At 46.2% G+C, this 21,801-nt stretch overlaps 1 protein-coding gene across 1 annotated transcript in view; it reads right to left on the reverse strand.

Moving 5' to 3' along the window:
* ric8a (ric8 guanine nucleotide exchange factor A) overlaps positions 1 to 21,801 on the reverse strand; it is a 72,798-nt gene that overhangs the window by 22,474 nt on the left and 28,523 nt on the right. The window contains exons 6-10 of the mRNA XM_089557273.1: positions 20,306 to 20,358; positions 14,359 to 14,465; positions 7,770 to 7,969; positions 969 to 1,063; positions 368 to 518 (exon numbers count right to left, since the gene is read on the reverse strand). Of these exons, the coding sequence (XP_089413399.1) occupies positions 368 to 518; positions 969 to 1,063; positions 7,770 to 7,969; positions 14,359 to 14,465; positions 20,306 to 20,358 (606 nt within the window). The remainder of the gene's footprint in view (positions 1 to 367; positions 519 to 968; positions 1,064 to 7,769; positions 7,970 to 14,358; positions 14,466 to 20,305; positions 20,359 to 21,801) is intronic.

Consider the following 21,801-nt stretch of genomic DNA (forward strand, 5'->3'; position numbering starts at 1 on the left):
AGGTGGTTAGGCACACTTCAAAGGCCAAATCGGCGAAATAAAGTCATCCAACTCATGAGTCATTGTGACTTACTCTCAAACTTCTTTGCTTAGGAATGTTTAGGAATGCCAGGAGTGTGTGATGATGAAGGCGTCTGCAACAGCAGACCTAGTTGCAGGCAGCGCTACAGGGGGCGCTAGTGTACGCTGCAGTTGCGAGAATAAACACAGGAGGCCGCCAGGTGCAAGATAGCACGAGGAAAGAGAGACAAGAAAGGAGGGCAGTGGAATAAAGGTTGGTGATGTGGGAGCAATGTGTGCTGGGGTTGTGGGTCGAGTAACTGTCCGCGGCAAGGCTTGCTTGTGAAAGTAGTTCACCCCACCTCACCTCATCGAGTCGACGCTCGAGGTAGGCGACCAGCGTGGCCACAGCATCGACGTTGTAGCCCTCGAAGCTGCCTTCTTCTCCACTGCTGGCCTCGGTCAGCAGCTCACCATAGCTCGAGCGGGGAACACTTGACAGAAGGTGTACCACTTGCCTGTATGCACACAGAGCAGAGCACAGCGCACACGTGAAGGATAAAGGCCTCTCCCATGTCGCTACAAATTAATCCTGTCCAGTGCTAGCTGCGGCCACCCTATCCCCGCAAACTTCTTAATCTCATCCACCCACCTAACCTTCTGCCAATCCCACCTGGCACAAATGACTACAGCATGCAGAATTTTCTGCACTTTTCCAGAGGATTCCCCCGCATACTGGAGTCACGTGTGACATCACCTTTGACTGCCTTCCTCAAGGAGACCAGGCCATGAAATCCTCAAGACACCGACAGTTATCAGCTTGATAACTGGTGCACACTTTACCGGTGGTGGACCATTTCTCGCTCAAAAGCTGTGAGATCCAATGAGAATGGCAGAAGAAGAGTTTTCCCGAATCACCACAGCCGACAACTTCATGAAAATACGCCCGACAAACACCTTGTGCTCACCCGTGCAATTGGTCCTTTGCGTCAGCGTCAGCAACCTCGCAGAGAAGCAGGTCATGCAGGAGGCCCACCAACCGCTCAAAGTGGACCTCGTCCTCCTGCAGATTAGTAACGCACCATCTACGGCCACTTCCAACCGCCATGCCTCAACCATTTACTGACTTCACTTAGCCACATCATCATCATCAGCCTGACTACGCCCACTGCAGGGCAAAGGCCTCTCCGATGAACCCTGCACTTTGCCAGTTGCGACCACCGTATCCCCGCAAATTTCTTAATCGCATCCGCCCACCTAATTTTCTGCTGCCCCCTGCTATTTCTGCCTTCTCTTGGAATCCACTCTGTTACCCTTAAGGACCAGCGGTTCTCTTGCCTTCGCATTACGTGCCCTGCTCAAGCCCACTTCTTCCTCTTGATTTCAACTAGGATGTCACTAACCCGAGTTTGTCCCCTCACCCACTCCGCCCGCTTCCGATATCTTAATGTTACGCCTATCGTTTTTTTTCCATAGCTCTCTGCGTTGTCCTTAACTTAAGCTGAACCCTCTTTGTTAGGCAGCCCATATGTTGCTTACCATTTGGCAAGCCACATAGCCTTGCTGAATGCTGTCAAACCTGGGCATATAGAACTGAAAGGGGATTGCGAATTTATTCGATATATGGATAATCCATTATATAAAAATGGCAATAGAAAAGCTTTTGTGTAGCCTAGAACGAAGAACTTGTAGCACCTATGCCTGACACAATCCTGCAGCGATGTGCTGCTTGCTCGGAGTTTCGCCTAACCTGCTTCGCATCGAATCTGCAGTGGAAGATGGTTTGGAACTAGCCGATGCCTACGATAAGATGTTTGATCCTGTTACCAGTAAACTGTAGAAACAATGATCTAATTAAAATAAAGGTACAGTTGGTTTCAGCAATGACTTCAGTAGCGAAGCATGCCAAGTGAGGGCCACCACAAAGGCTTAGTTCGGCTGACTTCACTGTACGACAGTGATGTGGCATGAGAAATGAGTATAAGAGACCGCACGTCACCCTCACAGTCACCTCATCACACAGTTCCACAGTGCCAGCACTGCCAGTAGCTGCCCAAGGCTATGTAGTCGATACGTCTCCGCATGTGAGAAGAGTTTGAAGAGTGCCTTTAGAAGAAGTGGCCCTTAAAGGGACTAAGAAATAAATTTATCGAGATTACGTAAAGATAGGCAATCCATCACTCGTCACCCCAGCGCAAGAATTTTTGAGCTAGCATCAATAACAACGAAGTTATAGACGATTAAAAATCACGCTCCTCCTCTCCCCCCTCAACTCGTACGCGCGGGGCGCCATAAAAAAAATCAAGAAAACAGCTCCGGGACTGGGCACCGCCCATGAATACGTCATTCCATCATTGCCATCAAGTATCTAGGCATAACTATTTCTAGCGATCTTTCTTGGAGCCTGCATGTTACTAATATAATATCGTCAGCAAACAAGACATTAGGTTTCCTAAAGCGCCATCTTCATCATGCTCCCCATCATGTCAAGTTATTAGCTTACAAGTCATTAGTCAGGTCCAAATTGGAATTTGCGTCGCCCATCTGGAATCCTCATCAAGCATATCTCATCAATGCCCTCGAATCTGTTCAGAATCGCGCTGCTCGTTTCATTCATTCATCCTACTCTTATGACATCAGTGTTTCGTCCTTAAAAACAGCATCCGGAATATCACCCTTATCGCTCCGCCGTCGCATTGCCAGCATGTCTTTATTTCACAAATTCTTCCACAGCCCTATGCACATCGCACCTTATATTCTTCCACCCGCACGCATATCTCACCGCACCAGCATCGCCTACAAGTTGCCCGTCAACGATCACGCACCGTCACTTTTTCTAATTCCTTCTTTCCTCGTGCAGCCGCAGACTGGAACGGCCTTCCGAGAACGTTGCCATCATCACTTGCCCAAGTCTTTACACTGATAACGTAGAAACTTTCCTGTCATTGTGAATTTGTGCTTTTACTCTTGTCACCCCTTATTTAACACCCCTTTTAAGGGGCCTTTAAGGTAATAAAATGAAATGAAATGAAATGAAATTCGCTGACGTTCGGTTTACGACTTCCGGTTGTCCCACTCCCGAGGAGCAGCGTGCGTCGGCAGCGTCTCTCCGGTCTCTGCGCTTTCTTGGCTCCCGAACTCGCGACAGAAAGAGGCGGCAGAGGTAAATTGAAAACATGCGCGAAGGCAATGCCCTGGATCGCGCCTGCCCGAGGGGGTCGCGCGGCAGCTCGAGCAGACGATTTTCACTGCTACCGGAAGTGTGCCCGTGACGTCGTAGCTGCCGCGGCTCGAGCGAATGACAGCGTGTGGTGGCCTGCCGACGTCATGGGACTAGTGACGTCTGTTTTCCCGATTTTGGTTCCAAAATGGCTCCCTACGAAGACACCAAATGGCCCGCGAATTTTAAAAAACACAATTTTTAAAAATTCATAATAAATTGCCGGCTCAGTTCCGAAGACTCATACTTGGTGTCAATGTTTCTGAGCATCACTTCTAACATTTACAAGCGGCTTTTAATTCTTTGGATGGTCCCTTTAAGGGATGCAGCGCACAGCTCGATATAACGAATATTCCACTGAACGAAAGTTCAATATACACGAACAATGGTGCTACACTTGTGCATGGGATTTTCAAGGACGAACATCTGATATAAATAACAATTCAATATATCCGATTTTGTTATCCGGCCTCGACTGTGCAACAAACTGCGCACCAAACGATGACCAAAGGTGGGAAACAAATTTTTAAATTCTGTACCAGTTAAGTCCTATACAAGCTCAATAGCATGCCAACCTGTTCTGCATAAAATGCAAGCAAGACTGCAAAGAAGACTCAGACAGCCGGGTGGCAGAATTGTTGTGGCAGCGGCCTCTCCATTAGTGCCATCAGAGGGAGAAAGAAACTCGCTGCAAGCGATGTACGCAACGAAGCAGCGATATTGCCACGTTGTAGTGACAGCAGTCAGAAAGACAACAACAAGCCTTGAACGAAGCTCTTTATTTGGGCTGACATGCGCCCGCAAAAGAACTGAATCACTCGGCGGCGGCGTAAGCAACAAACGTGCTCGTCAGTCGTCGAACTACGAATGCCCGCCGCTCGCGGCATTGCTCAATTTAAAGCCAGCAAGGAAACTTCGAGATAACAGGTCAAAGTCATATACAGTAATCTGGAAACACGTAGATGCAGCTCTTCATGGCCGTGATCAATCGAGATAGTCCGGTCGCTTCTCGCGTCATGAACAAAAATGATAACACCCCTTTCCTGCGGCCTTGTGCGAACAAATGGATATACTACAATGATACATGGCAATATGTTTTGGAGAATGATTACAAGATGATTACTTTCGACATTAATCCCGTGACCTGTTTCCTATGTGCACTTTCCATTTATTCTGCTGCCATTTACAGTTCATCATTTGAACTTATTTTTATTATCTATCATGCATATGCCTACATTGCACAAGGAGTATAAAGTGGCACCTCTCTGCAGATACTAGGTTCTTGAAGCAACCTTTGCACAGAAGCAGACACAGAGAGCTACAAACCAGGCGGGAACTAGCACTTTATCCGTAAACTATTGGCCTATCATGCTTCCGCGCTAAGTTTTTCGATGGCACAAAAGTTCTGACCACAGCTAATGGGTGTGAGAAAAACAGCCATCAGAACATCTTCCACGCAAGCAACTAACTTTTTGCTGCAGCCCATTAATAGCCAGACAATCTCAATATAGCTTTTTCTACATTTCCAGAGTTCCTGCTGAGACTTCCATGGTCGACCATGGCGGCTGATGTTTGCCTAATCCCTGGAGCTCCTGGTCATACAAGCTTGCCAAGCTCTGCCTGGCTTTCTTTCAAGCACTTTGAAGGCAGCACTTATAAAATGTTGGAGAAAAAATGTCTGCCTCAAACAGAGGCACATTGATTGCCTGAAAATGCGCAAGGGCTAGGCGCTCCTCACAGTGAATGCGAATTCTCTGCAGTATTAAAGATAGCATGCGTGTACCCACAACAGACCATGTTAGGCAACAGCACACTTCTCTCTGCCCCTGGAAGACTGCATTCCCGGAGAACACTCAATGCATTCTCATTCTGATGCTCCGCAACTAAGTCTACTTCTGGCACGCTAAACTCAATCCAAGTTTGCTTCGTTGTGAGTAAACATGTTGAGCGCCATGTGCAGCAAATGATGACACAAAGAACAGCCCCAAACTCCCCTGCACCTGCATTACTTTGCATCACTGTGTGACCACCACGAATGCAGTGGAGCTGCAATGGCCCCGGCCCAGTGCTCACACATTCACCCCAGGAGTGGAGCACTGCACGGCTAGAGATTCATGAAAAAAAGGCACACAGCATACCTACACTCCATCTCACAAGTTGTTTGCAGCAATGTGAAAGGTGGAGCTCTCTCATCCAGTCAAGGCCAAGGAAGACAACAAAAAATTGGAGGAGTCACCTAAGCTCCGCATTAAGCATATCAGGCAATAGCATTAATGGGTTAATGCCCATAATATTGTTACAAAGACGACGAAGCTGGCAGTGGCGTGGGACGGAGCGCTTGTGCTACCGTGGTGGCCAGCACTTAACCACGTTGCCACTTCTTTCCTGCCCTGGAAGCCATCACTGAATCACGCATCCCTTCGTCCATGTCTTCTTCAGTTTACGATCGGGACGATCGCTCAGTGGCCCTGGGTAATGTTACGAAGAAGACGAAGCTGGCAGTGGCGCGGGACGGAGCGCTTGCGCCAGGCCAGCGGCCATTAGGTTTGAAGGTTTGAAGGTTTGAAGGTTTATTTCCGCAACTAGGTGTTGCGAGGACAGCCAGGGAAAAAGCTGTATAGACAGCTTGAGAGGTCCTGGCTTCCTCTTACAGTGCAGCATTGACGGCGGCGGAATAGGACATCAAACAAATAGTAAGAAAAAACTCGTATGTTCTGTACATAGAATGACACATGTACGTTCAGTAAGCAGTACATTCTGCTTGTAAAAGAAAAAAAGAACTATATTAGGTCAAAGAGACTATAAAGGCAAACACAGGGAGGAGAAAATAAAGGACAGCAGAACTGACAGGTGCACTCAAAATGGTAATAGCAAGAAAAAAAAAGAACTACACGAATATTTGGGGCAATTCTTTCAGAGAAATATTAGAGACATCAAGATTCTTGTGGCAGTACAACTGGTTCAGGAGTGTCGGTAAGGTATGCTGCAACATTTGTTTGCCATAGTTTGTACGGCATTTCTTAACATTCCAAGGCTCTGCTGCGCGGGTATCATACACAGTTCTGCTTTGCTCTAACCTAGCAAGTGTAAGTAAGAAGTCATCATTTTTCATTATGGCGAGTTTATATTTATAGCACAGCCTATAGTTATACATGGATTTCATTGGAATAACGTTGTGTCGGTGGAAAAGGCTCGCAGTGTGGAAGAAATACGGCACTTTACATGCAATGCGTATAATACGTTTTTGTAAGACAGTGAGTTTGTTAATATTTTCAGCTGTTGTTGTTGCCCACACCATACATCCGTAGCTGGCTATGGAAGAGAACAAAGAGTGATAAAGTAACATGTTGACTGACGTAGGAAAATTAAAGCAATGGCGGCGCATGATACCAACTGTTCTGGAAAGTTTCTGAACGACGTAATTGATATGGTCATTCCACGACATATCTGCTGCAAAGTAAACGCCCAGAGTTTTCACAGACTGCACAAATTCTATTCTGGTATTGTTTAATTCAATTAGAGGAAGTTCAAAGTGTTTGTGACGTGGGTGGAACATGACGGCTGCAGTTTTACTAACGTTAATTCTTAAGTGATTATCAGCAGTCCAAGTATTTATTTCTTTTAAGGTTTTATTAGCTCGATTTGCGAGATCAGCCGTTGAAGTACCCGAAAAAAACAGACTAGTGTCATCTGCATAAATTATGTACTTAGCAGTGCTATCGATGCGAACAATATCATTAATATAGAGAACAAAAAGAAACGGACCCAAAATGCTCCCTTGCGGAACGCCAGAAGCTACCGCTTTCAACTGGGAGCATTCACCGGCAATACTAACAAACTGAGATCTATGTCGCAAGTATGAGGAAATCAGCATATGGGCTATGCCTCTAATACCGTAGTGGTCTAATTTTTTAAGCAGCACAGAGTGATTAACAAGGTCAAACGCCTTTGAAAAATCTAAAAATAAACCAAGTACCATGTTTTTGGATTCAAAATGTTTTAGTATGAATTCTTTCTGAGCAAGGAGAGCTAACTCAGTCGATCTATTTTTACGAAACCCATATTGAGCGGTAGTGATAATGTTACATCTTTCAGTGAAGGAGGATAGCCGTTTAAGAATAACTTTTTCGAGGCCTTTGGAAAAAAAAAAAAAATTAAAAATTAAAAATTAAAATCATCTCTTGTACATCGTTCACCACGCCTCATTCTTCGGCTGGCCGCCATGCAACAATATGCAGGAACGGCCATTCTCTACTTTACACTCATATATATAGGCCCCTGGGAGTCCTCGTACCACTCCTGGCACAGTGGTGCAGCGGTTAAGCGATGCGCCATTACTCTGCGATGGCAGGTGCTGCCACCGGTGTGGCTTGTGCGACCCAGGTTGCTCCTCCCAAACAAACCTCTTGCGACCAATCATTAAGTGCCACCTGCCGCGGTTTGAAAGTACAGTAAGCATTTCATTTATCGGTTAAATTAGCATCTCCTATGCGAATTAGAAATCCCTCATTCAAATCCCGTGCTGAGTGCCCCCCCCCCCGTCGAGCACCTCTTCAATGTGGAACTTGTCCAGGCTGCAGGTGAGGTTGTAGAGCACCTTGAGCACCTCAGCCGCCAGGGCAGCATCCTCACTGCTCAGCACGGGGGCCACCACCACCGTCTGGCCACCACCACACCCTTCCGGCTCCCCTGCCACGCCCACACCGTGGCGTCCACGACGGCTCAGCCGCATGCACCGCTTGGGGCCCCCTGCAACAGGTGGCAGCACTGTGAGGGGAAGCACTGGAGACAGCCTCCAGTCCACGTGACATCACGACAAAATTCTTGCACCGTGGCAACTTTGCGCAGGAAGGAAGAGTCTGAGGAAATGCACATGTACACCGGCAGGTACAAGTTAAAGCTGCACTGAAGAGGAATCTGAATTCGTCTTTTTGCTGCGGGAACTCGATCTACACATTCCGAGCGTTCCTGGAAACTTCGAACTATTGCCCTGTGCGACCGATTTCTCTAATTTAAATCGGATTAACGTCGGGCTCCCGCCTTTTTTTAATTCCCTGCAAACGGTGGGATGAGTCGACCAACCTTTCACCCAGTCCCGTGGCGGCTTGCTCTCTGCCATCGGCGGAGTGATACGTAGTGATCGGCGAAAGCAAAGAGTCCACACGTATTTTTATTTCCGTGGGCCTATTTTGCAGCTGTGTACTCTCTGACTAGACCTATTTATTCACGGAAACCTAAAAGAAACAAAATAAAAGCGAAAGCAATGTCACTGGGCAACTGCCTGAAAGGCACTCCATGTGTTGGTCGACTCCTCCTACCGTATGCGGGGAATTCACAAAATAAAGGCAGGAGCCGGACGTTAATCCAAATTAATTTGGGAAATCAGCCACAAAGAGCATTAAATCGACATTTCTAAGAAAGCTGGCAATGTGTAGACCGATTTCCTGTAGCAAAAAGACGAGTTCAGATTCCTCTTCAGTGCACCTTTAAACGGACCATGAAACAGTATTTACTGAGGTTAAGAAAAGCACATGAGCGATTGGCATTCTATCAGTGGTGACCGCACCCGCGAAAATTTTTAAGCTAATTTCATTAACAGCTATGATATCGGTGATAAACGATAATGCTCTGCTCACGACCCCTTAACTCATACACGCTGACCTGGCAGAAAAAAAAAATAAAGAAAATAGGTTGGGACTGCAAAAGTCACTGGAAGCTTTGCCAGAGTACGTCATTTATGCTCTGCATGCCTCTGGATTCGGAAGGTATTTGGCAGCCGCTGCCTGATGTATCCACTAGAACAATCACCTTTGTGGTTCCAAGTTTGTGTGCCCTTGCAACCTAACAATTTTAGGTGATATTTTAAAACCCTGCATATCTGGCACAGCTCAAACTAGCAATACTGTGAACTAACCCTTACAAGAAGCGGGAAACGAGGATTATAGAACACTGCTAAACCAGCAACTTGTGCACTTATGCAGGCTCTAGAGGGCAGCCCAGAGTTGCCGAAAGAGCGCCGTTCTATGCAATTTATCTGTTATGGCTCGTTCCACCTGTTCTGGCAACACTGAACTTTGGTAGCCATACACCCCTTAAGCCGAGTGGTACGGGGAAAACGAACATGGTAGTCTGAAAATCTTTCCAGAGACTCTAGACCGCTCCCTGCCTGGCCCCATCACGCCCATGTCAATCGGGTGTGTTAATGAGAAGACTCGCCAAGATTGCCCATTCATGTCAGTGGATTAGGAGCGGCGAAGAACATGTGGTGAGGTGTCAACCTGATTGGTTGCAAGCAGAGTTTTTAAATTTGACTCAGACACTCACAAAGACCACCGAACAGATTTGTTGCATTAAAATATAACCATAAAAATTATTTCCCTTTAATGCCAGTTACTCTTACACTCCGTTTCATACATAGCAGGCAACGTTGCCAGTTAGCGCGCCTGTTCGAGCAGGCTAAGTCCGTGCGCAAAAAGTAGTTCGCCACGCAAACAAAATGAACACAAGCATATTTCATAGCAACAAATCTTAAGTGCCATAACTGGCACCTCCTGGACTTCATTTTATCTCTTGCATCATTTTCGTCCTGCGACTCGTCGAGATTTCGAGAAGCAAAACGTACACATGGCGGTATGATACGCGGTTAGTAGGACAAATCACTCCTACTAAATCCGTGCCCAAAAAGTAGTTCCTTCTCCATGAAAATTATAGCCAGAGAGCCCGAACACTGAGCGCCTGACAGCTTTGACCATGATTTTCAATGCTACTACAGTCAAAACTCGATTTAACGAAACCCGATTTAACGAAAATTCCGATTTAACGAAGGTATCCTAATTCCCCCTCAGATGCCCATAGGGTTCAATGCCTTGACTAACCCGAAATAACGAAACCGATTCCGTGATCTGTCCCGATTTAACGAAACTTTTTTCGAGAAATAAAGGTGAAAAAATGTTAATTTTTGGTCTATTTTGTAGACAGCACCCCAAAATTTATTGATTGCGAGTCAGCGGTAACAGCGCGGAGCATCTTCAGCCCGCCGCATTTTTCGAACTGCGCGGCGCAAAACGAGTTTTAATTTTGAGTCGAGCTCACGAGATGGCGCCAGCAGTAATAAAAGTTTCGTGCCACATTTCATAGATAGCGCTGTTGCAGTTTGCGTGTTTTTTTGTGTGTGTGTTTGTGTGTTGTGCTCTGTGTTCGCTCTTGTGCAGATATTTCCCCGTGCCTTTGAACACACGTCTTTGTCAAGCTCAGCTTGTTAGGCCTCCATCAGTCTAGCCTTGCTATCGTGAACGTGGACGTGGTGTGTGCGAGCAAGCGCGCCGCTAACCCTCCTGACTAGCAGATGGAGCCCTGCAAGAAACGAAAAAGGCTTACCCTGGATGAGAAAGCAAATATAATTCGTGCTGTGACAAGTGGACAGAAGAAATGTGACGTGGCTGCAGCACATGGCATTCCAGCGAGTACTCTCTCCACAATATTGAAAGGGAAAGATGACATCCTCCGCGCCACTTCGTCGGGGAATCTCTCGTGCAAAAAAACGCTGAAGACTTCTCCTCAAAGCAAAATGGAAGAGGCCCTCTTCGCCTGGTTTATGGATTTGCGGGCGAAGAATATTCCCGTGAGTGGAGACCTGCTCCAACAAAAAGCTCGCTCTTTCGCGTGCTTGCTGGGCGACAACGAGTTCAAGGCAAGTCCCGGCTGGCTGTCGCGCTTCAAAGAACGACACGGCATCGCCGGGAAAGTGCTCAGCGGTGAAGCGAGCAGCGTAAGCATGGCTGTAGTCAGCGACTGGCAGTCTGAAAACGTGCCCGACATTCTGGGAAAATATGCCCCCAGCGACGTCTACAACGCCGACGAGAGCGGTCTATTCTACCAAATGCTGCCTAAAAAAACACTCGCCCTGAAGGGGCAGGCAAACACAGCAAACAAAGGCTGACTCTTTTGCTGTGCGTCAACATGGATGGCACTGACAAACGAGACCCGCTTGTCATCGGAAAGAGTGCGAGGCCGTGCTGTTTTAAAGGCACCAAAAAGCTTCCTGTGAAGTACGTTGCCAATTCAAAGGCTTGGATGTCGCGTGCCATTTTCGCTACATGGCTGAAGGAATTTGACAGCGACATGTGCCTCCAGAAAAGGAAAGTGTGCCTGTTGCTGGATAACTGCACGGCCCACTACGTTGCAGAGGTCGAGCTGACCAGCATGGAGCTCCGCTACTTCCCTTCAAACGCAACGTCCATGGTTCAGCCCTTAGATCAAGGGATAATTAATAGCGTGAAGTGCGTATACAAGCGTCGAGTCGTTGACAGAGTTCTCCTCAACCTGGAGCTGAAGCGTGAGATGAAAATAGATATGGCGGTTGAGATGGTGGCAGCGGCTTGGAGAGCACTGAGGCCGTCGATAATTGTCAACTGCTTCAGGACTGCCGGTTTCGGTACACTAGGCCCTGAAACTGCCGAAGCTGGTCCGGACTGCGCGAGCGCCGTGCACGAGGATGAAGATGCCTGGGAACACCTTCGCTCAGTGGATGAAGTGCCCACAGGCATAAGTTTCTCAGACTACGTGAATGCCGGCGCAAACGCAGTCACAACGGAAGTTTTGATTGACGCCGATATGTTGCGGCTTGTAGGAAGCGTGGAGGGAGTGACGGCTGAAGACGCTGCCGACGACCCTGCAGGTGCCGAAGCTTCCGTGCCGACACCAGGTCAGGTGATGGATGCTCTCGATCTGCTGCGACATTTTGCCGGCGCACACGAGGGGACGGAAGATGCGCTGGACGCACTTCAGACCTACGAGAAATCGGTGCGGCCGTTGCTCACAAAGCGCACGCAGGCAAAGATCACCGACTTCTTTGGCGGAAAATAAATTTGTAGTCCCCTCGGGCCTTTCTTGTTGAGTAAGAATTTTTGTTGTTTCTTTCCATACGCGCTAGCGGCGCCGGTCGTTTCCGCGGTCCGCAGTTTCATTTTGGGAGCATTTACGCGTCACAAATATGATGCTGCAGTAGCTTTCTGGATGCCGCCATACCATATAATCGAATGTACCGAATTATGTGCCCAAGAAATGCCTCATTCAATTTAACGAAGTTCTCGATTTAACGAAATAATTCATGGCTCCCCTCAACTTCGTTAAATCGAGTTTTAACTGTACATCGTTTTATACTGCACTTTGTATTTGTCCAAACAATGACCGGAGTTTCGAGAAGAACAAATAATACGTGGCGGAGTAATATACTTTCGCGGACGCACTACTTCAGCAACCTCCGCAGCGTTGCCTGCTATGTATGAAACGGAGTATAGTGCTGTCTGCTTTAGCATGCAGAATGAAAATTGTGCGACGCAGTACAAGAAACAAAATTCACTCGAGGCATGCATTTTTTCAAAAGCACGACTATGAGCAAAGAAATGTCCCAAGTAATGTTAGAACAGTACAACCACTTTACAAACTTTGTCTTCTTTCTAGCACCCCGCTATCCTGTTCACTGCTCCTTCTTTTTTGGCTGCAGTCTCCGCTCAGTTTTACCCATTCGTAAGTGCCTAGGAAGACGTACTATATGGCTCATGTCCATCAACATGAATCAAAACGCACAGTACCACACCTGCTGAGAACCACGTGACAGCTCAGCTAGCACTGGTTGCATGGTGATAGAGAAACAGCAATGGCCTCATTGCACAGCATCTGCCTTACATGCAGGTGTTGCATTGCAAGACACTGCTGGCCTGTGGGCTCGCGAGCTCTGGAAACTGTTTGTGCTGCGAGCGTACCGGCCTACCCTCGGCACCCCAGGGTGCCGGCCTCGTCAAGGGACGCGGGGCTCATGTTCAGCCAAAGACGCACCCCCCTCGAACACGGCGTTCAAAAACGTGACTGTCAACGGCCAAGGATGCTTCCTTCCGGGAACCCGCAGCTCGGTCACGTGAACATGGCGTTCGAAAACGCGACCATCAACAGACAACGAGTCTTCCTCCAGCACCGGAAGAGAGCGGCTGCCCGGGGAGCCAATCTGTACCTTCCAAGGGCCTGGGGCCCTTTTCTTTTTGGGTCAAACTCTCTAAATAAAGACCCAATTCTTAACCTTCATCGAGTCCACAGCCCGTACCTCACAACACAAGGTGTACTGGGTTTGAATCCCAGTAATGCCAGGGGGAACCCAGCATCCACCTAATCGCACAAACACCTCTGGCCAGGAGCTTGGACTTCTTGTGGTTGAAATAATCAGAAAAGCTGACACTTGGTCTCAACATTCAAACCAGCACGCAGCTGTTTATGCTTAGAACAAATGGCACTATGATTCTCGGCACTGCAAGGACGCAGCACCAAAAGCAATATTAGTGGCTGGCTTGAGCTCACCATCAAGCCGTTCACTGTCATGGAGTCAAAGCCGTGAGTGGTCCATGGGGCTTTCTAGCGTGTGCAACATACCAGATCACTGAAACACGTGCTTAAACAGGCAAGATGGAAGATTTGAAACGTATGACTTTGACACACAACGCCTTCAATTCCACTGGCAAAGCTCTCAGCTACTGGGTGGCTATCCAGCAACACAGACCTGACAGCATAAGATATTGCCACCGTATCATTGTAGTGTCTGTTCGTTCATTCTCAAGGACGCAGGAAAGGGGCGTTATCATTTTTGTTTGTGATGCGAGAAGCGACCGGATTAACCTCGTGATCACAGCCATGAAGAACTGCAGCTACGTTTTTCCAGATTACTGTAGAAGATCTTCACCTGTTGTCTCAAAGTTTCCTTGCCGGCTTTAAATTGAGCAATGCAGCGAGCGGCGGGCAATCGTAGTTTGACGATCGACGAGCATGTTTGTTGCTTATGCCGCTGCCGTTTTGTGGGCATAAGTAGTCCAAATAAAGAGCTTCGTTTGCAAGTCTTGTTGCTGTCTTCCTGACCGCTGGACTGCCGTGACTACAACGTGACAATATGATACCAGGGTGAACTTTATATGAATCAGAATGATCATTTTTTGGAAACGTAGCTCTACCATGAATGCCCTCTCGAGCTGTTAAGACAGTGTGAACATCCTGTGCGAACGCAGCATGTTCTCGAGACAAGCCACAATTTGTTGGTGCACACCGGAGCAATGAATGCATGATGTGTGCCACGTCCCCAGCTTTGGCGGTCTCACCTGGCGAGGTCTGTGCAGCGGCAGTGCGCTCCTCACTCAGTTTGAGGACGAGGTCGAGCGTCTCCCGCAGGTAGATCAGCCCGTGGAGCTCCGTCCTCAGCCGAGGCCTGCATGCACACAGACACACACACAACACCGTATGTACAAAGTTGCGTGGCTTCTCGACCATACCAGCGGCAGAACTCCCCACAGGTGACACACTCCGAAGTCTGGCACATTTAATGGCCAAAATTAAGGGATGGATGGATGGATGGATGGATAGGAGCGCCCCCTTTGAAACGGGGTGGTGGCAATTGCCACCATGCTCAGCTTTTCTTTATTTATTATTTTTTTTTGTTTACTGTGTTGGCAATTCTCATTAAGATTCTCCATCACCTTTGCCTACGGTTTCCTACTATTCTAACTTTATGCCACATCTCTGCTTTTCAGCCACCAATCCTCCAATCGCTTTTTGCTGACTTCCACTGCAGATTTATTTACATGACCATTGTTATCTTTAAACCCTAGGGCCTCAGGAAGAGTGACTGTGCCTGCATCGACATCCGGATGGATACCATCACATTTGATTATGAGGTGTTCAATTGTTTCCACAGATCTACCACACACTGCACATGTGTCATCTTCTTCGTTAAATTTCTTTTTGTAGCTGCGCGTTCTAAGACACCCTGATCTAGCTTCAAAAAGTAGGGCACTGCCTCTTGAGTTATCATAGAAAAATTCTTTCTTGATCTGCCTTTTCCAGAATCGATATAGTTCTACACTATGTTTCTTTTCCATTGAATTCATCCAATTTTTAACTTCCGCATTTTTGACCTGTCGTTTAATGCTCTTTCTTTCTCCGTCCTCATGACCGGCATACTTACTGGTTAGTTTTCTAGTTCTTTTCCGCCACTGTGAGTCAACGTTCTTTCTGTATAAATATTTAAATACCTTAGCTGCCCATCTGTTATCGTCCAATTTCCTCAGGCGTTCTTCATATAGTATTTTACTCTTAGCTTCCCGCGCCTCGAACGATGCCCAGCCCATATCCCCTTGTACTGCCTCGTTTGTGGTTTTGCCGTGGGCACCTAGTGCTAATCTTCCAACAGCTCTCTGATTTACGTCTAATCTCGACTGAACTTCTGCCCTTAAGCACAGAACCGCATTGCCGAAAGTAAGTCCCGGCACCATTATTCCTTTCCAAATACCTCTTAGTACTTCATATTTGTTGTACCCCCATAATGCCCTATGTTTCATTATCCCGGCGTCTCTTCGTCCTTTTGCCCTAAGAGCCTGTTCATGCTTTTCCGTGTATATCTGCCCTTCGTTTAGCCATATCCACTAAGGGGCTCACAGAATGCTGTGCCACCTGGTGGCAATAAAACGAACTGCTCAGAGCTGCTCAAGGGTTACGGCAGCAGGGAACCAGTGACGGGTGGCACAAGAGTGTGAAGTGGTGCCCCTGTCTTTTATACTGGAAACTGGACTGGAAACTTGAATAAAGCTTTTGCGACTAAAATTTCTCTTTTTGTTGAAAAATAACAAGCTATCAATGAGCCCGAACCCTTACATGAAACCACTAGTCACGCGATTAACGAGACATCGTCACGCCCAGTCCTTAACACCTTATCATGTCAGAACCAACTTGTTTAAATATTCTTATTTTCCCCGAACAATAACTGACTGAAACCAGCTTCCTTTGACTACACTGTTAAGCACTGAGAGCATTGCCAGTTTTTTACGACTTTTGTATGCTATACTTCCAGTTCTGCCGAGACATTGTGTTAAATTTCCCTATTTCTTTGTTCGAATCATGCATGGGTTCTCTTTGTTTTGTTTATCTTTTAGTTTGTGTGCTAAATGTTACTTTGCCTTGTACCTCATTGTATTGCCCCTCCTGCCTGGGCCTACTAAGGCTGGCAGTATTGAATAAATAAATAAGCTTTTAGAAACAAAAAGAACAACTCCAAAGAATTTTCAGACATTCCATCTTCATAACTGCCTTCACTCAAACACCCTTTACTTAGTTCCAACAAGTTGTTCCTATAAATAAACGGCAAAACAATTTTAAAGCAGCAAGATACAGGGAACCAAAGCCGACACTGGGTTTCGACCAACGCCCAGCCGACAAACGACATCTCAGAACAGGATCGGCAAAACTCTTGAGTACAGGTCAAAAGGCTAAACTAGTGGCTGCCAAGTGACAACCCCATTTGTGAGATATATCTGAAACAATCGATAAGAGGGCGCCTTTTTGTCATTTAGTTAGTGCAAAGCATACCTCAACGGGCGGGTAGGTCATGAGATCACTAACGCAGGACTGCCCATAGAAATCAACCCGAGTGAGATAACGAAATTCAAAACTTTAAAGCCAATTTGCGCTGAAACCAAACACAAGACTGCGGGATTTGGCACAAAAGACCACAAGAAACTTTAGCAAAATTTATGAACCTTGAGTTACCTTGGGTTGCCAGTAAAAGGGCACTGAAAAAGACGGATAGATAATTTGTTGCACTACCATGTTTTTTCTATGTGAAAAGGTGGCTGTGTTGCCGAGAAAACAGCACATGAAAGTCCCGAAACCCTTACACATTCAAGTCGCCGGTGAAAAATGAGCACCATCGCATCATTTTTGTGACGCACTTGCAATTGAGTCCTCCGAACAATCAGAGGCGCCACAGATCGGAAACATGGCTGTAAACTGAAAACGCAAAGTCAACAGACCAGTGGACACTGCAGCAAGCTGCAAATACAGGCTGGTTCAGCCCAGCCCCCCATTGAAAGGTAGATGCCTCCCCGGTACAATGTGTGTGGCTGAGTCAGTTGCTACGCTGCTACACACATGTACGTCAGAAATAGGCTCCGCGGGTGCTACAGAAATTAAGTGAAGTTATCGAGGATAGCCGAAGACTGCAGAACAAGCCGCTTATTGCACTCACGCAGATATACATTGACGACGACAAGAGGAGCTTGTGGCCATCGGTGCATTGTGCGCTGGAATGACGTGTACACACAAGCCTCGATGGATCCTCAAAAGAATGCGAGCAGCAGTTGTGCTCTGATGTGTTTCATTCAACACCACATCTGGGTGGCGTTCCTTTTTCCTGGACAAAGCTAGGACAACAAATGTTGCGCCACTCACTTCCAACTTTTAAACACACTTCACTGCAGTCAAATTGACATCAACCGCACTAACATTTCCAAGGTAAAGGCTTTCCTTACAAAAATATAATCAAGCCACTGAATGCATTAACACCTTCACAAACAATACTGTTCACTTTTAACTGATGTGATCATTCTCATTGCCTTATTGTATTAGGCTTTTGCTGCGGTGCAATAAATACTTTCATCGTTATTTTATTTCCTAACTTGCATTGTACATATTCTATATACAATTTGTATAATTTCACTGTGTGAATTGTTTTGTCGAGCTTGTTCTGTGTAATTAATACTTCTTTTGCCCTGTTCCCCCATATTATTTTTATACGTACTTATTTCTATGAACCTTGCACTTAGAATTGCATATTGGCATTGCGTAAATTATTTTGTAAGATTTTCTGTGCATAACTAACGTTTTTTGTTCTATTCTGCAATCTGTAAATGTATCTGTTGTTATACTAGAATTTTGTCCTCATCAAATTCCATGTAAAGGGGGCTCGAACGTAATCAAGTGGACTTGCTTCGCTTTTTGTTCGAGCCCCCTCCGTTGTTTTGAACGAAAATAAACTCAATTTGAATTTGAATTTGAATTTGAAAACTGCACGCATTGCTCATCAAACGGAGCGCTGTGCTGTCAATTATCACGTTTGTTGACTAAATAAGCCGTCACAGACAACCCTCGTGATTCAATGTGCTCTGGTCATTGCGAATGCTATGTTTGTGAATTGCTTCTTTTCAAGGGTTGCAAGTGGAAATGAATCAGGGTATGTTCCGCCTAATTAAATGCAGTCTGCCGTCTGCCAGAAGCTGTCGGCAGGAATCTTGACAAACATGCTACAGCTGGTTGAACGTTTTTCTTGCAGAAGAGTGGGTACTTAATGTTAACACAGTCGAAGCCACATATATCGAACTCAGATAAAACGTCTAAGAGTTTGACATAATGTGTAAGTCGATAGAAAAGTAGTGGTAAATTTAACAACACACAAACACACTGAGATCGAAAGAAAAAAAAAAAGTATTTCTATGATAGCTACTTAGTGCATGTATATTACCGAGCAAAATAGTCATGAATTTATAATGTCTTTTTTTTATCATCATTACCTCGGAGAAAAAAAAAATATCCATGTTATTGATCGCCGCAACTGGCGAAGGACAGGGTTAACTGCAGAGACATGGGAGAGGCCTTTGCCCTGCAGTGGGCGTAGTCATTCTGATGACGATGATGATCGACAAACCATGCTGAGTGTACGGGGTGTATGAGCACAGGTTCTCTCAAGTCCTTACCGCATTTCGCATCAGTGGTGCCCTGGTTAAACACGACATCGGCAACGATGTCATCGTCTGCAAGCTCTCCTGCAATCTTAATGTCATCGTTCGCAGAGACAAAGTCACCTACAGCTGCCCTATCAGAAAAAAGAACCAGGAAATTTGGACAACTGGTTCCACAAATCATCAAGATTTGCGACAGCTTTGTCAAGCTCATTCGACAAAAAAATTTGCTTTGTCTTCTTTGGCAAAGCAGAGGGCAGAACGTCGGAAGCAGTTCTGAGTAGTTTCATTTTAGACATAACCGCTGGTCCTTAAGGGTAGCGGAGTGGATCCCAAGAGAAGGCAAGCATAGCAGGGGACGGCAGAAAGTTGGGAGGGCGGATGAGATTAAGAAGTTTGACGGAATACGGTGGCCGCAACTGAAAAAGGACAGGGTTAATTGGGGAGGCCTTTGCTCTGCAGTGGGCTAGTCAGGCTCATGATGATGATGACAACCCACTCAGCATCGACAGGGTGCCTAAGAGGTCAATTTTTAGGGCTCTTCCAGTCCTTGGGTTGTGCAGGAGCCATTCAATCAGACATTTCCTATAACTAACCTTCACCATGCAGGCTACCCCTGGTCCAAGGGCTGAAGCCCTGGCATAGAATTCAATGGCAGGAAGTGAAGTACAATGTTGGTGAGACTGCAACGGAGGGCACAGCCAACAGCAGAGGCAGACATCGAGCAACCACTTGCATGCTGCTGCCTCTGCATCTTCATATGCAGCTGTGCGCATACATCTGGCCGGGCCTCTTCTCCACTTTGGCCCAAACATCAGCCTTGTTCTTCAAAATAGCGCTCAGAGTGCTTCTCAGAACCTTGTAGTACACCCTGCGGCAACTTCGTGTTTCTTCTCACCTCGTTGAATTCGCCTGATGACTTCTAGTTCCAATATGTGTAATGAATAATGCTCTTGCCCTCATATGCATGCTTATTATCATCAGCCCTTGTGCACTCTTCTAGCTTGTATTAATCTGCTATTAGTACATGTATGTTTTGCATTCCTGCAACATTTCTGCATATGCATCACTTTGCTATGCACTCATCAGCTCTTCTGAGCTTGTGTAATTTGAGTTATCTGTGTGTACCTTTTCTGCATTTTTGCTTCAGATGTATATCTGTATTATCTTGACATGAAATGGGAAACAGTTGACCTCAACGATTTTTTTGCTTTCCATGCATGGATCCATAACTAGCCTTTGGCTAGGGATCCGGACAGTGATGACATGTATTGCACTAAAGAAATGAACATAATAAAGAAATTGGAATGAATTGAAAATCCCCCCTATTCCACGTTAATCCATTTTAAAAAGGTAAATTTCAAATGTTGGAGAACCTAAGATTTGCAAATGTCATGGTGCTGATGACGCCCCGACCACCTCAACCAATCAGCAACTTTCCCTGACAGAGAATCCGAAATTTTTTTGTAAGACACCAACCTAAATGCAATAAAAGCCCCAGCGAGGGAAATCCCAGTGCTGAGCTAGCTACCATCCTTACCTGGTGTCAGCACACAGGGCCGTCAGCAGGAACAGCATTCGCATGTCGAAGAACTGAAACATACAGGGCAAAGAATCTGGAAGCCCGCGAGAGAACGCTCACACCAAACACACCTAAATCCAGTGCAGTTTTGCGACCTCTGCTAGATAGCCTATGTCCACGAAACACAGCAGACGTGTACACTCGGCCAAATCTTCAACTGGCTCGGGTGTTGCATTGCTAAATGCACCTTGTAAAAGATTCTTTTCGGCTACACCGCTGGCATATTCATGCTGTAATTTGACGCGCGAGATGGTATTTCGTGGTTCTTTTTATATAATGTTTGAGTGGAGTACTTGCATGTTTAGATCAAAGTTATCAGAAATATTCATTGTCTGCCACTACGAAAAGCCGAAACAAGCGGAATACGCAGCAATGGTTCTGGCAGCGCATGTGCGCTCACTCTGGGTAAACGACTTGTCTGCCATGAAAGGAGTGGTAGTTTACCCAGAGGAGGAGGCCATTTGGACCAGATCCATTGCTGCGTGTTCCGCTTGTTTCGGCTCTTCGTAGTGGCAGACGAATATTTCTGATAACTTTGATCTAAACATGCAAGTACTCCCCTCACGAATTATATAACGAAAAGGAACCACGAAATGCCATCTCACGCGTCAAATTACAGAATGAATATGCCAGCGGTGTAGCTGAAAAGAACCTTTTACAAGGTGCATTTAGCGATGCAACACCTGAACTAGTTAAAGATTTGGCCAGGTGTATGCCAGTTTGAACATGTGTTGCATAGGAACAAGGCACAACTCAAGCACCTGCCCCTTGTTGCCAACATGTTGCAATACACAAAGACAACAAGATGGCTGTACCAATGTAAGTGAAAGTAACTCATTTAGAAAAACAGGCCTTTCATAAATGGCCACTCTGAAATTTTTACTATGGTGCTGTTCATTTCTTAAAAACCAGCTCGAAACTGGAAGTGCTTGAAGCACAGAACAAATTGCTCGCTAGCATTTCGAGACTGAAGCTGGGTTCTATAGGCAATGCTCTCTACATGTGTTCATTAGTGGTATTTTCGTGAAAAAAGTAACCTTAACAATGCTGTTTGCATTCCTTCGTCCTATTGTTTGAAGCATCCCTTCAGGTAGTGCTCACAATGGTGGAAGCCATCTGCTTAGATATGGTTCATATTGGTTCAACTTGTACTGCTCGTTCAAACGACATAACTGGTATTCACTCAAGAGTACCTTTATGATTTAAATATTCCAGTTTCCCACGGTGGCACAAACGCAAAAATTGAAGATGGTTTATGGAGGTTTAACGTCCCAAAGCGACTCAGGTAAGGGCTCCGGAAATTTCTACCACCTGGAGTTCTTTAAATATGCACCGACATTGCATAGTAAAGCCTCTAGAATTTCGCTGGTGCACATTCAGGAAAGTACAGGAGCAAAAAGTGCAAATATGAAAGAGATGAGGTAAAGTGACAAGCGCTGTACTGTCAAAAAGCG

Source organism: Amblyomma mixtum, chromosome 1 (assembly GCF_055824585.1).
Source record: "Amblyomma mixtum isolate Tamu chromosome 1, ASM5582458v1, whole genome shotgun sequence".
NCBI lineage: Eukaryota > Metazoa > Arthropoda > Arachnida > Ixodida > Ixodidae > Amblyomma > Amblyomma mixtum.